The following is a 14360-nucleotide window of genomic DNA, read 5'->3' as shown; positions in this document are numbered from 1 at the left end:
AATCTCAAAGATTTTGCAACTGGGATGACAGACACTGACTTGTTCCAGCTGGAATTGATCAACGCTGACATTTTGGAACAGAAGAAAGGCATGTTAAAGGAAATGCAGATTAGGGAGACCAAATCAAATCCACTCAAGTGTTGTTCATTCTGCCCTGCCACAATGCAAACCATGTGTACTGCTTTTAAGTGGTGAAAATAATCTTAAGATTACAGAGTGGTCTCTGGTGCTAATTGTCTAAGAGCTGTTTTTCTTTGGCTCCCATTAATTCTTCCTTTAAGAGCTCGCCCTGCATGTTTTTACTGGATTTTGTCAACTGTTAGCTTTGGAGATATTATTTGATGGCAAATGTAATGAGGGAATCATCATTTCAACATGTGTGGTGAAACAGATCTCACAAATGTTCTCCGGGACAGCTGTCGTGACAGATTTGAAATGTTAAGAAGTTTAGACTGCCTCAAAGGAGAAGCACTTAGCGCCCGCTCACTGATGTGAGTTGTTCTCATGCTCAGCGAGGGAAGAGTTTGACAACAAGTCCAAGGCATGAACAACTTCACTGCTTCCAAGCAAGAATCTGTGATGCACTCAACCACATAAAAATGCAACATTTGGAAAACCTCAAATTTTATTATGCTTAAAATATTAGTTTCTTTTGAAACTGGGAGCTATAATGTTATTAAAGACACTCTGTTTTTGTTTAGGGTTAGGGATAGGGTTGCATTTCGGGATGATTGACACTTGCGGTGCAGAATGATGTGCAGACCTTCGCACAAGAAGGCCTTTTTATATACTTCTCTGCTGAGAGCTTAATTTGCACACTTATAACTAAGCATATATTGTTTGATATTCTTAAACGTGAGCCAGCACACAGTTTGCACTGTCGTGATGTAGAAATCTGAACCTGTCAGTGCACAAAAAGTCTTGTTTTGGAGGTGTCGCTTAGAAAGAAGACTGATGTACTCTCTAGAGGGTCGGGATTATTTTACAGAGGGAGAACATTTTAAGCTGTATTATGATTATGGATGATTATTGATTCTGTTTTTAAACCTCAAACAAAATTAACCACAACTTGTCCAACTCTAGTTCACAGTTTCTCACATCAAACATCAAATAAAAAGTAAGTTGTACTCCAACTTTTCTCAGGAGTTCTGCATGCAGTCTTCATTTTTTTCTCCATTACAACACACACAAAGTGTACTGTTACAGAAATGGTCAATCACTTTAAAAAAAAGTTGGGTAGGGTAGGGTGGTTTAGAGGGTGGGGGCAAAAAAGCAAACCAACACCATCCATTTATCCCTCTTTACCTCGCGACACCCTCCCTCCGCTCGCCTTGCAATCCAGCGTCACTTGTCTGGAGTTAATGGTGACGCAGGGCATAGCAGCATGCATAGGTGCTTTCATGACTGATTGATATTGTTGGGTTTAAGGCTATAATATTAAACAAATGGTCCATTCTAAAGGGCCCAAGGGAAATTTTGAATTCCTCGCTGTGAAACAAAAAGCACCTTGCAGCCACGGGAGTAAGTAAACACACTGCAGTGAAAATACAGCACCTATCTGAGGATGAGGGTCTGTAATTATCAGGCTGGATTTTAACCAGTCACTGATGCATTCTGAGAAAACGGCGAGAGTGACGCGGATAATTGTGTGAAAATGCCTCGCTGTCGATAGCAGAATTTTACATCCTCGATATTAAGAAACACTCCAGAAAGAAGTTTTTGTTTCCATGTTTTTTAGGGGGTTTTTTGCTTTCTGTTTTCTGCAGCTGTAATGACTGTTACTGATACAGCACTTCATCTTATTGTGAGTGCAATAAAACGTTACATCCCCTATGAACATGTTTTTTAAATGTAAAGACACAAGTTCCACAGACTGATCTGAGATTATGTATGTTTCATGTGTTACTGATTTGTTTTGACAGCCTTACTCACTGTATCCACTCCACTGAAAGTCAGCCCGGGCTTGTCCATTTGCCTGTAGCCCGGATTCATGACCAGCAATGAATTCTCCAATGAAGGGTCTGAAGGAGAGAGTTAATGAAGTAAAAATTAATGAAGCACGTGAGCACCACCATCTCAAGGCTGTAAGCTCCTCCATGCCCCATTTATAATGTATGATCTCAATAAAATCAATCCAATGTACCAGTTCTTACTTAGGGTAAGAATAGATTTACAGATTACAGCCTTGTGTTCCCCTGGTCATAATTACCCCACCACCACCTTACCCTACTTCAGCTCCTTTAGATTTTTTTATTTTTTTTATGTAAAGCTTCAGAACATTGTACACAGACAAATTCATGGTCTTCCTGTCAAAAGGCTGAATATTCAGCTATGATCCACCGGATGCAAAGACTCACAACCCCTCGCTACTTTTTCCTCAAAGCCTCAAAATTGACTGAATTTCCGTCTCGTACAATAAGACTTTGCGGAGCAGCACACACGTCTCGGGTGTCGTTTTTTTCGGATAAAGCTCTGATGGTCCTTCCACTTTCTTCTCGACTCCTAAAGACTTTCTGAAAGTTGAAGACAGACCAAGTGCACCGAGTTACCTGTATTAGAGCTCCCCCTTCAGGTGCCATGGAGAACGATGCATCTAGGGACTGAACTCCTTCACATGATGAAGAGCAGCAGCGTTACATGACAGCGTACAGCACATTATTTACCAGACACGCTGTGAGATCACGAGTGTCTATTTTTAGATCGTTACTGATATTTTTAAAAAATATATTTGGCAGTAGTGATAACTGCAAGGAAAACGTGAAGAACGTGATATAAATTCCTTTAATTAATTGTAAATCCATCTTTACCTTTTAAAGCAGACTGTACACTTACCTGTATACTTGCAGTAATGGTGCATCTGCTATATAAACAATATACATGAAAGGATTTCCCCCATTTAAATGTTCTTTCTGTCATTAGTTTTTTTTTGTCTCGTCAGTTTATCCTGGAAGTGAAGCTGCAAACTTTGCAATGCTCCACTCTCAACTACCTTAAATTATTAACATTCGCAATTGCAGTCAAAGGTGGATAAGAGGCAGATTTTGTTTTACATAAACCCGTACGGGCTTTGGAAGTGTACATGAAAAACTGAATTGTCAAGTTCAGCTGCCTGATGTGGCTATCCCTCCACCTCCATGAACAATTCTGTATTTATAATGTCATCTTATCACGCTCCCCTTGAAGGCAGCAGCAAGTGCACTTATGCCTTCCTTTGTTAGGGTGAGTTGGCAATTTCCTGTGAGATGGAGCAACTGCAGGCAGCCCTTTTCTTTGATAATGTCCCTGACACCTGGACCAAACTGCTGTTTCCATCACTTTCTAGGCTGGAACAGGAGGGAAAGGAACGTGTCATAAGCCTCCTGCCACCCCAGAGTCGCTCACTATGCATTTAACAGCACTCTCCTCACTATACTTTACAGGATGTAGAGGTCAGAGCCAGTGGGTGACTCTTGTGTGGAAAGTCTTCTTGCTGAGCGGCGTCAAATAGTAGGAGCGCCCGGTGTAACTCCTGTTTCACGTCTTATTGTTTTGTCTCGATTTATCATGGGAAACATGTAAGTATTTAATTAGCATATTCACAGTAAGGACTTAGCTTTACATGGTGTACCACAGTGTACCATGTTACATTTGTACCATGTAAAGCTGGTTATTAAGCAGCAAGCCTGAAAGGGTGTTTATTACAGAGGCCTGACAGATTGATTCTAAATTATAATTAATCAGTTGATTTTGACCCACAGATTGTGATTGTGCCCTGTGAGTTTCATTTATTCAGCTTTTCTTCTGGCTCTGCTACAATCACCATAGACCTGCAGGACTCTCAAGCAAATTAACAGTCTTCACGCTACCCTGCAGCCATAATGAAAATATCAGTCAATCAAAACCCATATTATGCTGTGAAATCCTACCACATATCTCCAGACCTGCATACAAATAGTAACTGCAGAATAAGCGCTCCACCTGTTCTGGCTTTGTCGCTGGAAGTACATCAAAACAAGCAATATTTAAAAGCCACTGTACTGAGTTTTTTACACCGCCATTGTGTCTGTTGACGTGCAGTAGAAGAGATGATTTGGGCATTAAGATGCTTTTGGGGATTCCAGCCTTAATACCTGGAGGTGGAGGAGCAGGGCATGCAGGGATGTGGAGCCCATCTGCGACCTGTCTGCAGGTCCGGTGATGTATTGCTGTGGGCTGGACGGTCACAGTCAGGGCTGTGTGTTGCTGTTCACTGTGCCATGGCACTCAGGGCACTTCAACCCCTAGTCCCTCCTTACAGGTACCCTGCAGCAGCCCCGACACCACCGTGCGCTACTCATTTACTGCTACACTGGTTTTCATAATTAGCGCCGCAAGGCCTCATTAAATCTGCTCTAATGAATAAATATTGTATTTCATAGCTTGATTACCAGATCAGCTCAATGCTTGAGCGTTGTAAACAATTACTTCCCTAAATATTCATCACCCCAAAGTGGATGATCATTGGTATTTAATACAGGACTAGTATTTTCAAGTGCATCTTTATTATACTAATAATAGTTTTTGAAATGTTCCTTTTGGAGGCAAAAAAAGGGGGGGGTGAAGAGAAGAGATGTTGTATTGGTAGCTATATGTATAATAATGCACGCTTTAAAAGTGCGAGGATATGATGATTATTTTCTAATTATTAATTAAGAAACACCAGACTCACAGACTTAATTAGAAATGAGAGAAGATTACAAGTTTGTAAGTTGACAGAATTATTATGAGCTAGAGTTATTTAAGTCATTTTTACACACACAGTCTGCCTAAAGTGTGACTAAAATACCATCACATGGTCCAACAGCTTTAATCAAATAATGGTGGTCTTTTACAATAGCGATTTTTTAACCTTAAAGCATCGCTTCACTGTGTTACCAAAGACCAGTGGTAGTGAGAACGGTTTAGAGATGGTGGCACTGACAAAATCACAGGAGACTGAGCAAGAGGTGGCAGAGTTGAAGATTTTCATTGGGAGGATGGACAAGATTAGGAATGAGTACATTCGGAGGGACAGATCAGGTTGAGCAGTTTGGAGCCAGTTAGGCTCAGACGGTTTGGACATGTGCTGAGGAGGGTTACGTTGGAGGATGTTGAAGATGGAGCTGCAGGGCAGGAGGTAAAGAAGAAGACCACAGAGAAGATTCATGGATGTGAACATGCAGAGGGTTTGTGTGACAGAAGAGGATTCTAGGGACAGGGTGAGAAGGAGGCAGGATGATCCGCTGGGGTGACCCCTGAAGGGAGCAGCCGAAAGAAGAAGAAGATGTCACCCTCATGTCTGTGCTGCCAACATGCAGCAGGAGCCAGCAGCTGGTTAGCTTAGCAGATCTCTCATCTCTTACCTCTCTCCTCCTCCTCAGCAAGTTAAGTGTTTTTCTTATTGTTTGCATTCATCACACTACAGTCCTCAACCGGTTTCAATTAACATTCACCCAGAGCATTGCAAATAATTCTTTATACTCTGTCTTGGTTTTCCCCCATTTTCTACATTCTGCTAATTTAAGCTGTTGGCCTTAGAAACACATTAATTATGCAGACATTGGAAAGATATTAATTAGATCACCCAGTTCTTTAAAATAATTTTTTAATGAAAATATTTCTCACTGAGATTGATTTTCATCTCTCTGGCTTCAATGCAATGATATTCATGAGAGGCTCAAACTGGAGCAAGCAACCCTCATTGAGATGGTTTTAACTTTAGAGGAAATACATATAGAGATGAGTATGTATGCTGTTGAATGTATACATTTTCCTCTAGACTGCTGATGCAAACACTGTCATGCTGTGGGTATGCATTAGCTCCTCTGAAGAGGCCACTGATTATATTATTCCTCACTCAAAGAAACCTCAGGACTGACGTTCCTCATACAAATCAGGAGTAACATGACACGGTGATTTTCTGTACAACAGTTCACTATTTATTTATTCACAACAGGTGGTATTAATATTTCTTTAAATTATACAGACACATAAATGGTACATAGCATAGATCAATTATCTCTACTGTACATCATATTTCTTATGAGCAGATTTTTGATTATTATCTAGATTACTGATCAGATTGTCTGCACTCCGTGTGTATGGACTGGTCTGAAGCCATCATACTGACCTGCATGATGAATTGAATTCAGGCATAAATCCTGGATGATGTCAAGCAGGCAGTGATCTGCAGAAAATTTAGACTCTGCAGCTGTGCTGAGAGATCGCCGCATTCTTTTTTCAGCCTTCTGCATGCATTGTATGGGTATAGCTAATGTTATCTATTTTTAGTTCTCCTCTCTTGTGTACATTTCGCTTCAACAAATGGCAGGATGCAGAGCAGTGACGATGTGGGCAGTAATGAGGGACTAGACAGATGGGCCAAGGCAACAACAGTGAAGGTCAGCTGTAACAAACTTACTGATAAACAACAACACGGAAAAGCTTAAATTTGTTCTGCTGCAACACCACAAAGCCTTCTAACCTCCGTACGGCACATACAGTCATGTGAAAAGAAAAGTATATCGTGTTTAAAATTGGAAGGTTGTCTATATCCAGAATAATTTAAAAATCATCTGGTCCTCAGCAGCTTCTAAAATTCTTTAAATACAACCTCAGGTGCGTATTAACACCTGGCATTTTCATTATTTATTTAACAAAAACTAAGCAGAAAATGCGCAATGTGAACAACTAAGTACACCTTTACTGCTTCGATTGTATTTAAGAGGGTAAGTAGCAGCCAGGTGCTGCTAATCAAATGCATTTCATCACCTGTAAATGTGAGCATAAAGCTCTATAAAGCATATGTTTTGGCGGTTTGTTGATCTGGAGCATTCAAGTGTGCGTTAGCACAATACCAAGGAGGAAAAACATCAGCGATGATCTTAGAGAAGCAATTGTTGGTGCCCATCAATCTGGGAAGGGTTGTAAGGCCATTTCCAAGCAATTTGAAGTCCATCATTCTACAGTGAGAAAGATTATTCACGAGTGGAAAACATTAAAGGCAGTTGCCAATCTTCCAAGGAGTGGACGTCCCATTAAATTCATGTCAAGGTCAGACCATGCAAAGCTCAGAGAAACTGCAAAAAACCTAAGAGCTACATCTCAGACTCTGCGGGCCGCAGTTAGCTTGTTAAATGTCAAAGTTCACGACAGTACAATCACAAGAAGACTGAAAAAGTATGGCTTCTTCGGAAGAACTGCCAGGAGAGAGCCTCATCTCTCTTTTTTTTGGTCCATTTGATCAAACTTTGTTGTTATTATTTATTTTATTTTCAGTTGTTACAGATGGGACAGACATGACAGGGGGATAGGAAAGGGAGAAAGAAAGAGAGGAAGGAAAAGAAAAACAGAAGGGAAAAGGGACAGTGAGAAAGGGCACTTACAAAGACAAAGAGAAAGAAAAAAAAAAAAGAGAGCCTCATCTCTCTCAAAACAATATGGCAGCATGGCTGAGCAAGGTTTGTATCTGAACAAACCGCAAAACATTTGGAACAAAATCCTTTTAGACACACTACCAAAGTGAAGAAGTTGGCCAAGTTCAGAGAAAACCAAACACTGTGTTAGCCATGGTGGTAGAGGAACCATGATTTGGGCTTATTTTCCAGCCATGGGACCCGGGCACCTTATAGTCGTCCAGTCGACCATGAACTCCTCTGCATAAAAAATATTCTAGAGTCAAATATAAGAGCGCCTATTTGAAAGCTAAAGCTTGGCTGAAACTGGGTGATGCAAAAGGACAATGATCCCAATCACAGCTGAAAATCTCATCTACATGTGTTTCAGTGGCCCAAAGTCCAGACTTGAATCCAACTGAAATGCCGTGGTGGAAGCTTGAGAAATGATTACTTCAAGTTGTTGCTGGTAAAGGTGATTTTATAAGATACTCAATCATCAAAAATGATTGAGTTCATTTTTGTAAAATAAATAATTGTATTAAAATAATTTATAAGTATAAATATATCCCATTATTGATTGGTACTGGCAATCAGGATTATATTTACCATCATTATACCACATCAATTTGGAGGAACGGTTCAATATATAGAAATTGTGTGACGAAGAGCTTAAAAACTTCAAAGTGGACAGGTATTTGTTATTATGAGGATTTTCTGTGCTCTGGGTAATGAAGTGGGATTAATTAAGTACAAAAATATTGGTTATTTAAAACTACAGTATTAATATCAATTCAGCATTTTGTATCTTTGTTTTTGCACTAATTTAATGTGCATCCTTATTTAGTCTAATAATAATGAGTGGAATTTAGGGAAAAGCCGTTTTGGGCTTTTATCACATAAAAATACCAACTGTTCTCCAGTTCTGAGCTAAAAATGTTGGACTCAAAGTCAGAGTCCCTGAGCTTTAGAGAAGTGAAATCTATATTTTAGGATTTCAGACTATTAACCAGAAAACTGATAATGAAAAGAATTGTTTGTGACAATCCTGATTGTGAGCATGCAAAAAATATTAGACTGAAGGCACACTGGATGCTTTCCTTACACTTCACCAGATCAGCAAAACCACTTTTATTTGTATTTTGACTTGTGTGGTGCCTTTAATGCAGCACGGTTGGTGTAAATGGTGATTATCAGACCCATTCAAGCTTGTGCCGGCAGATGAATGACAACCTACACCCCCCTCACAGTGCAGTGGTTGTGACAGCCCTGAAGGATGGTGTCTGCCTTGTTAAATGTTTTACTCTGTGTGAAGGAATTCCAGCTTACCATAAACCCTGATGACACCTAGCTAACATCATGCTAGGTGACAAAAGTGATGTCCCATTCTTAATCAATAGGGTTTAATATGATGTCAGCCCACTCTATGCAGCTATAGCAGCTTAAAATCTTCTGAGAATGCTTTACGCAAGATTTAGGAGTGCGTTCATAGAAATTTTTGACCATTCTTCCAGGGGTACATTGGTGAGGTCAGACACTGATGTTGGAAGACAAGGCCTGGCTCGCAGTCTCTGCTCTAATTCATCCCAAAGGTGTTCTCTCAGGTTGAGGTCAGGACTCTGTTCAGACCAGTCAAGTTCTTCCACACCAATATCGCTCATCCATATCTCTATGGAGTCCGAGTCATGTTGGAAAAAGAGGCCTTGCCCAAACTGTTCCTACAAGGTCGGGAGCATGAAATTGTCTAAAATGTCTTGGTATGGTGAAGGATTTAATTTCTTTCACTGTAACTAACTCCTGAAAAACAACCCCCCTCCACCAAACTTGACACATTTTACAATTGCAGTCAAACAAGTACCATTCTCCTGGTAACTGCTAAACCCAGACTCGGACTCAGCCCTCGGCGATGGAAAGTCATTCCATGAAGCTCTCTACACACCGTTCTTTAGCCAGTATGAAGACCATGTGAAGTTCGGAGAACTTTAGTGATTGACCCTGCAGAAAGTTGCCGACCTCTGTGCACTATGTGGCTCAGCATTTGCTGATCCTGCTCTGTGGTCTTAGGTGGCCTACCACTTTGTCACTAATTTTGCTGTTGTTCCCAATCGCTTCGACTTTATTGCAAGTTGACGATGGAATATTTAGTAGTGAGGAAATCTCATGACTGGACTTGTTGCAGAGGTGGCATCCTCTCACAGTACCATGCTTAAGTTCACTGAGCTCCTGAGAGTGACCCATTCCTTCACAAATGTTTGAAGAAGCAGCCTGGTAGCGTTGATTTTTTTTTTTTTTTTTTTTTTCCCTTTTTCTTAAAAACACCCGTGGCCATGGAAGTGATTGAAACACCTGAACTCAGTAATTTGGATGGGTGAGTGAATACTTTTGCCAGTATAGTGTATTTGCCTTTTACGTCACTGCAATCACACAGAATCCCCCCCACCTCGAGTATATCAAGAGTAAATACAGCTGCCATTGTCGTGGATTGAGTGATGGTCATGTCAAAACACTGACAGCACTTTGCAGAGATCAACACTTTATTGAAACTGTACAGCGAACCCAATGAACAAAGCAAGCATCACCAAAGGTGTACAGAGCCTTATAACCAAGCAGCGGTAAGATAACCTCCACCTACAGTGAGGAAACTCCAACCTTTTATTCTTTGTCAAACAGTATCATACAATTAGAGTATTTCCAGGTCAAATGAAGTACATTTCAAAGACGAACTGCACAAAGGTTAATTTCATCTCATTGTGCATACGAGTATCACTTCTGAACAGAAAATGCAGGCCATAACTCTACTGCACCTTCAACCATTCCTACTTAACTGCGTAAGGCAGAAAATGAGCCAAAGAGACTGGAGCAGAGCGAGAATGTGCTTTAACAGGATAAAATGATTTACAGGTATGAGATTCCCATTAGAGTGTGCTAATTGTTTCCACACCATTAGCGACAGTTATCTAATGAAGGATATTTAACCAGGCGCTGTAGTATATCTCACAGTTCCTCTAGGTTTTTTCCCAGCTGCACCCCCCTCCCACTCACAGCATGCACATCACTGGACCATTCCTATAGGCCATCCCAAGCAAACATCTTTTTTTTTTTTAAAAAAAGAGGTGAGAAACATAAATTTGCAACTGGGGGGCAGTCAATGAGGGCAGTATAAAAATCATTACATTTAAAACAATGTAAAACACAGCAGATCATCTAAACAAGCCTTTCTGCAGCAAGTATGATGATTCAGCTATAAAAACAGACTTTACATTCAAGCCATATGTACATTGTAGGATGTAAGAATCATCTTAAAGTTAAGATTGCAGATTTTTAAAAGCGTGTTTCGCTCAACCCTAGCTTACAAACAACTAGCCTTAATGTAAAGCTCAGTTCTTGAGAACAGACAAGAAAAATGCACAGAAGAGAAACAGCCTTTCTGTCAATGAAGTGTCAGATTAACCAGCGGAATAAATGCAACGCGCTACAACGCTTCAAAGCTATGAACATCGTGATGGCTGTGTGTGTAAAAAGTGGTCACAGAGCAAGTCAGTCAGGTGCAGAAGCTGCTTCTCATTCACGTTTCACTCGCTGCTTTCTTCCAGCTCCTTTCTCAAGCTGCAGAGAGAAAAAAAAAAAATCTGTTAATAACCTTACCCATAATATACTGAGATAAAGGTTTTAAGACAAATGTGCTAGTCACCTTTTCAGGTAGGCGTGCACATTGTCAAAGCCGTGGTATTTGGCCAGGTACACCAACACTCCCGTCGCACAGCGGCCTTCTCGGGCCCGGCAGAAGCTGCAGTTACAGATCCCTCTGCATGGTGGGCACTCCCACTCCTACCCGGAACAATGAGAATGAAATGAGTCACACATCCAACGCTTACATACACAGAACACAGTCGGATGTTTGCAAACTTACCGGATTCAGCAGAGCATCTCGGACCTCTTCTCCGTAGCGGTTACGGAGACACGGGCCGCAGAACTGACCCCTGACACCCACGCACTCTGGATTACGGCAGTTAGTTTTGGTGTCGACTGTCTTCTGGCGGCACTGGTGGCAAGTGGTTCCCTGAAAAGAAAGGAGGTTTGTGAAGCAGAGTTGGAGTGTTTTTTTTGTTTGTTTGTTTTAAACTGCTCAAATGTTTTCAGATTCTGAGTGAATCAAAGACCTACAGTGGAGCTGTTGTAGACTTTCTCTCGCACATTGTGGCAGATGCGCTGCAGCTCCATCTCTGTGATGTCCTCCACAGGCCTCACTACATGGGGGATGGCCTTGCATCCAGTGAAGGATCGGCGACGGGACTGCAAATGAATTTGTTTTGTTTTTTTTTAAAGTTAATTAGTGTGCTATTATGTCTTTTAAGCGAGTCTAGAGCTGTTTAAAAATGATTAACGGTCCAATCTGACTTACAGGTTCATCAACTTCCTCATAGTAGCGACTTTTGCGAACCAGGCTGAACTTGTCGTCAAGCTCTTCCTCTGGAGGTGGGCTAGGAGGTCCATCCACCAGGGAGCGGGACCGTGTGTGGGGCCGAGACGAACGCTCTGGGTTTCTCCTGCAGGATCCCGGGGTTCCCATGGACCGCCGAGGTGCCTGTCGGGGCTGAAGACGTGCAAATGTTAATATAGTATAGAGAACCAATTGGCAAGGTAAAAATAAAACAGATGATTTGTTTATCTTCGGTACCGTAGTTAACGACATCCGCCTTCCAGGAAAGAGCCCAGGCACTTTGTTCAGTTCTGCCATGAGCTTTGCAAGCTGTAAAACAAGTCGCCATAAGTAATTAAGGCCAAACCACGGTCAGTTTACAAAGTGAATTGAATGTAACCAATTTTACCATTTCTTTGTTCTCCTTAATATTCAGGGCTCTTTTGCTCATGAAGTTCTCCTCTTCATCCTCCGAGTCAGAGTCTCGCACTTTAGGCTGAGGCAGTGGTTCGGATGCAGGCCTCTTCATGCCAGTCTTTTTGGTGGGGAACCTTAAGGCAACCTTCAGGGTGTTGGACTTGCGGCCACGTCTCGGGGGTTCAGCATCTACTTTCTAAACAAAAATATAAACATTAATTTAGAGGAAACGCTTTTGCTTTGTGGAGATGTTCAGTTCCGTTTTGCTTTGCCCAGACCTTACCATGGCTTTTATCCGACTGCTGATCACATTCTCCTCAAACCCGCTGCACGTGTCCTCCTCCGAGGTAGCCTCAAACACTTTTCGCTTCTCCACTGTTCTCCTCGTCTGTCTCAAGTTGTTCCTCTACAACGGACACGAGGATTAGTTTCATACTGTTCACACAAAATAGCATTTAGCCTAAATATTTCATTGACATTTTATCATTACCATATTTGCATAGCCTCCATCGGAGCCGAAACTGTCGCAACTGTCATCAGAAGAAGAAGAGGAGGAAGTCTCAATGGGGACTAGCGGGACGCTGCGGAAGCTCCTCAAGCTCATCCTGGTGGATGGAGACTGGGCGGCCAGTTTCTACAAAAGAACAGCAAGAGCATTTAGAGACCAGGTACAGGAGCACAACTGCTCAAAACTCAGGAGGGCCTATAGAGCCACGTGATTTACTGCTCTCCTCAATGAAGAAGCTAACAAAACCACCGAGACTTCCTTGCAAAGCCTCAAAAGAAAAGAAATGGTGGAGCTTCATATGAAAACTGAGCAACAGAAAGAAAAGTCTCTGAAGCCCAAGCTGAGGTCCAAAAACCAGACCGAGGTTCTTTAAAAAAACAAAAAGTAAAGGAAAAAAACGGCTTAAAACCACTTTCACAGTTAAGATTTTACTTAATTATTTAGGTAAAAACCAAGTGTTTCCCAGTTAATTCTTTCGATGGGCTTTTCATTAATGTTTGAGCTGCAGTTTTATGGGACACACCCCTGACTATAAAGCTAGCAAAGGCAGACAACTGGGTCATGATTGATCTGCATTAAAAAAAACGTGGATGTGTGCAATAAAAACGTTCATTCCGCCGTATATGTTGCGTTTCAGTTCGTTTTTTTCGCCAACGCCAACAACAAACACGGAGTATAAGGATAAAGGAAAGTTTGTGTTTACAGTCCAACTTAACTAAGATAATTTGTTCAAAAAAGTATATTATCCACTCAAAAAGTTAATAAAAGCACTATAAATTATAAAGGAAGCAATTTTATTAAAACCTTCAGGGTGTTTTTCTTACCTTGGAGCGAGTGAGAGGCATTTTTTTTTTCTTTTAAAACTCGTCGCACACGTACAGAAACAGATCCAATCCGTGTAGCAGCTCTGCAGCGAACAAAGCAGGACCTGCAGCTGCACACAGTCCACACTCCGTTCATTTCCCGCGCCAACGCAAAGTCCTGAAAGCTGCATAAAATGCAGCCACACGTTTTTTTAAGTAACAGGCAAATTTTCTGGAACGCACAAATGCCAAACTCTTAAACAAGCCTTTATGATTGCTTGAAGTGTGTTTTTATTTTTCTGAACCGCCAGACTTAAAAAACTAATGAATTAATGAATCATTTGAGGTATGTGTCTTCCACGGCCTTTACCGCGGCGCGAATTTTTTTACAGAGCTATTTGCATACAAGGCGGGTAAAATGTTGACTCTTTTCCAACTTCACAAACAGACCAGATTCCCCCCTTTTTTTCTGCAAGGTTATTTCATGTTCAGACCAAAGTTCAGCATCCACTCTTAAGTTAGAAGCCAGGAGATTAAATACAATTTATGAAACCTGATTTATATTTATACATATAAATATTTATGTTGGAATTTATATGGGTTTTTGTTGCTAAATAGGATAGATTGGATAGATTTGTTGGCAAATGTGGGATTGAGATTAAAAAAGAAAGAGAATTTAACTGAATTAAGTTAAATTTCAAAGAGTGCTACCCTGCAGACTGCTGTGAAAGTGCGATAAGACAAAAGAATTGCTGTAAACAACAGGAAGTGGGCATGATTTCTTATACATCAAAGGGAATAATGGGGTGGGGTGAGGCAAA

General features: G+C 41.1%; 1 protein-coding gene across 1 annotated transcript; it reads right to left on the bottom strand.

Annotated features, from left to right (window-relative positions):
- Positions 1-9907: 9907 nt before the first annotated feature.
- cdca7a (cell division cycle associated 7a) lies at positions 9908-13720 on the bottom strand. The gene is made up of 10 exons (XM_003447376.5): positions 13561-13720; positions 12719-12862; positions 12512-12634; positions 12221-12424; positions 12070-12141; positions 11794-11985; positions 11556-11684; positions 11302-11451; positions 11083-11219; positions 9908-10997 (listed from the first exon to the last, which is right to left on the bottom strand). The coding sequence occupies exons 1-10, from the start codon at positions 13579-13581 to the stop codon at positions 10964-10966; spliced, it is 1206 nt and encodes a 401-aa protein (XP_003447424.2). The 5' UTR covers positions 13582-13720; the 3' UTR covers positions 9908-10963.
- Positions 13721-14360: the final 640 nt, after the last annotated feature.

The sequence above is a fragment of the Oreochromis niloticus genome, linkage group LG16 (genome assembly GCF_001858045.2).
Source record: "Oreochromis niloticus isolate F11D_XX linkage group LG16, O_niloticus_UMD_NMBU, whole genome shotgun sequence".
NCBI lineage: Eukaryota > Metazoa > Chordata > Actinopteri > Cichliformes > Cichlidae > Oreochromis > Oreochromis niloticus.
This window is presented reverse-complemented; position numbering and strand designations above follow the sequence as displayed.

What these genes read in the sequence shown, in the direction of transcription:
- cdca7a (XM_003447376.5), bottom strand. Translation starts at nt 13,581, where the DNA reads ATGCCTCTCACTCGCTCCAAG. An exon ending in TTAAGGAGAACAAAGAAATG is followed by an intron (nt 12,142 to 12,220) that starts GTAAAATTGGTT and finishes CTTGTTTTACAG; the next exon opens with CTTGCAAAGCTCATGGCAGA. An exon ending in ATGAGGAAGTTGATGAACCT is followed by an intron (nt 11,685 to 11,793) that starts GTAAGTCAGATT and finishes ATTCATTTGCAG; the next exon opens with TCCCGTCGCCGATCCTTCAC.